This window comes from Propithecus coquereli, unplaced genomic scaffold, assembly GCF_000956105.1.
Source record: "Propithecus coquereli isolate 6110/MARCELLA unplaced genomic scaffold, Pcoq_1.0 Scaffold86, whole genome shotgun sequence".
Taxonomy (NCBI): domain Eukaryota; kingdom Metazoa; phylum Chordata; class Mammalia; order Primates; family Indriidae; genus Propithecus; species Propithecus coquereli.
In genome coordinates this window covers 3,480,653-3,483,989 of record NW_012154840.1, presented here as the reverse complement: position 1 = coordinate 3,483,989, position 3,337 = coordinate 3,480,653, and the positions used below count along the sequence as shown (strand labels likewise).

At 33.6% G+C, this 3,337-nt stretch overlaps 1 protein-coding gene across 1 annotated transcript in view; it reads right to left on the bottom strand.

The window, feature by feature from the left end:
• The window catches only part of ATRX (alpha thalassemia/mental retardation syndrome X-linked), a 251,279-nt gene that overhangs the window by 116,441 nt on the left and 131,501 nt on the right, over window positions 1-3,337 (bottom strand). The window contains exons 20-22 of the mRNA XM_012664077.1: window positions 2,810-2,947; window positions 1,070-1,245; window positions 748-751 (exon numbers count right to left, since the gene is read on the bottom strand). Of these exons, the coding sequence (XP_012519531.1) occupies window positions 748-751; window positions 1,070-1,245; window positions 2,810-2,947 (318 nt within the window). The remainder of the gene's footprint in view (window positions 1-747; window positions 752-1,069; window positions 1,246-2,809; window positions 2,948-3,337) is intronic.

Genomic DNA, 3,337 nt, shown 5'->3' with positions numbered 1-3,337 from the left:
AGCAGCAATACAGAAACAGAGTACATGAAGTACTTAATAGTACATGAAGCTAACCTGACCAAACAGGATGACTTGCCTTATATGAGGGCAGTACAGTCATCCCTTGGTATCCATGGGGGATTGGTTCCAGGACCCTCCCACAAATACCAAAATCCATGGACCCTGAAGTCCCTTATAAATGGTGTAGTATTTACATATAATGCATGCACATCTTCCCATATACTGTAAATCATCTCTAGATTACTTATAATACCTAATATAATGTAAATACTATGTAAAGAGTTGCTATACTGTATTGTTTAGGGAATAATGACAAGGCGAAAAACATCTGTATGTGTTCTGTACAGACACAACCATTCATTTTTTTAAAAATATTTTTGATCCCTGGTTGGTTGAATCCACAGATACAGAACCCATGGATACAAAGGGCACACTGTATATCCAGCCAAAGAATAGCTTGTCTTATTTCTTACAATCCTTTGGCTATCATTAGTATCCAGTGTCTGAAGAGAAAGTGCAGATCTTGAGATCTGTTAACTGCTAGCTCGGTCTCTTAAGTACTTATCTGTTCATTAACGTAGATTCACTGAGGATCTATATGTAAACAACACTATTAGCCTATTCAGATTATTGTCTCTACTTGAAGGTAATAAAACTGTTTCTTTCGGATTACTTTAAAAATGGCTCCTCTCTTAATTCATACTGGCCTTTCCTAAAATCATTTCAGAAAAGTGAGATTTAGAATACCATACTACAGAATTAGGGTAAACATAGAAATTTCTTAATCATAACAGCTGTGTTACTCTTAAGGAACTCCCTATCTTAAGGATGAAGAATCTAAACATTAACATAATAAGATATGAGGCTTTATACTTGGCAAATGAATTAATTTAAAAGTTGAATGCTACATAAATTTTTTAAGTCAACGCAAAGGGATATAACTGTAAAACCAAACACTGAAAAAGGGGGAAAGAAAACACAAAATAATTAAAGTTTAAGCTCTGAAAATATTTTTGGATTGCAATATAAAAAAGTAACAATATTTTATTACTATGGAACATATTTGTACCTGAACACATCCAGCTAACATCTCATAGAGAATGTGAGCACGTTTTTTCATCACTCTGACATCTACCATGGTGGAATCTGCACACTGACCATTTTGAATTGGATTTATAAATCTATTCCTGAACTCTTTAATGGATCCAAGCAAATTTTCCTTGATAAAGTTAACCATACAATGATCTAAGAGAAAGAAGACATTAATTCATTAAAAACTCGGAAAAACTCCCTGATGAAATACTCATGTCAAAAATGCATGTCATAAAAGCATTAGAATTAAGCTACAAAGAAAGAATATCAAGTACTGAATAAACATTGGTAATAAGCCTGACCTAGAACTAGATTACCTAAATCAGATGAGAAATTGAACTAAAAATCATCCCTAAATACTAGGCATGAATGTTTTAAAAGAAAAACTTAAGGATATTTTATTCTAACTCACTATTCTTTATAACAGATATGAAGTACAAAACAAGTGGTCAGTCTATCACTCTAACCATGATTTTATGGTCAGTGAGGGTACTGTGTGAAGAAAACAGATACTGAATCAAAATGATAAAAGTAGGTAATAAGTTACTATACCAAAATTTATATTAACTGATTCAGTTCCAGAAGTTCTTAATAGAGCTACCAATTGTCCTATACTATATAGGACCACAATGTGAAATACAATTTCTATAAATAGGGTAACAGATCAGAAGAGGGAAACTAGAACAGATGAAAACAAACATAACAGGCTGGACGCAGTAGCTGACACCTGTAATTCCAGCACTTTGGGAGGCTGAGGGAGGAGGACTGCTTGAAGCCAGCAGTTCGAGACCAGCCTGAGCAACATAGCGAGACCCTGTCTCTCTAAAAAATTTAAAAAACAGAATAATTGGCCAGGCTTGGTAGCACATGCCTATAGTCCCAGCTACTAGGAAGGCTGATGCAGGAAAATCCCTTGATCCCAGGAGATTGAGGTTGCAGTGAGCTATGATGATGCCATTGCACTCTAACCCAGGAAACAGTGTGAGACACTGTCTCAAACAAACAAATATTAAATACAGGCTAAAGTGAAATAATAACCAGTATTACAAATAAAAAAATAGAGAACAGTTAAGTTACAATAAATATACTAACAGACTGCAACAAACATAAAAATAATAAAAAGCCTTTACAACAGAATGAAGAAAAAAGTAGGAGATTATAAAGGGAAATTTTTAATTTGTTAGGTGCAGAATAATCTCATGTTCCCTTCTTTAGTGTCACCACATACATATGAAAATGAGGGAAATTTACAAGTCACTTCCTTGGGTTCACATTACCTGTCCTCTGCCTCAGCAAACTATCCTACCATGGATTCAGGACAGCACTTCTCCGATTTCCAACTTCCTGAAATGTTCATACGTAGCATTTTTTAAATTTCTTAACAGTACCTCCTCCAAAACTGCATGCATGTCCTTACAATATCTCCTGAGTAACAATATATGCATATGTACTTTTTAAAGCAATCACTTCTGATACTTTTGAAATATTTCAAATTTCATATTTATATGTGAACACTCAAAATGGCACATCTCTTCACTGTGTTTACCATTCATATTTATAAAACATCTCACTTGAAAAGTATGGTATTCTTTCAGAGTAGACTAAGATGAACCAATGTAGATCACAGTTAGGGACTAAACGACAGAAAGGCAAAAAGGCAAAAATATATCCAAGGCAATACCAATACTCTACAGCATAATCACAGATATTAACTCACACTCAATTAGGTTATTCTGAAGTGGTGTTCCTGTTAAAATAATCCTCCTCCTTGATCGTATAGAATTCATAGCTTTTGAAACAGCAGATGCTTCATTTTTTAGAATATGGCCTTCATCACAAACGACAAAGTCAGGGCCTATAAAAATGTAGAAAAACAACACTGAATTAAAATATAACAAAATAAATAAAACTGAAAATGTGATCCACTTAAGTAAAGAAAGGTAATGATTTTAAAGTACTGGTCTTGTAGGAAGATAAAACAATGTCATTATAAGAGTAATTCATGTTTATCTGCTGCTCTATTTGGTTAATATGGCACTAATTATTATTAATTATGTTCCAACAGTAGAGCACTAAAGTACTACTATAGGTGGTACTTTAGGTCCTCTGGAGTGAATATACAAAAATAGGCTAGAATAAAAATAACCATGAGAAGGAAAAAGATCCCCCCAACAGATTTAGAGTGTTTAAAAAAAACAAAAACCTTTTACAATTTAAAACAGTCTGTAAAGTATTTTGGCATTAG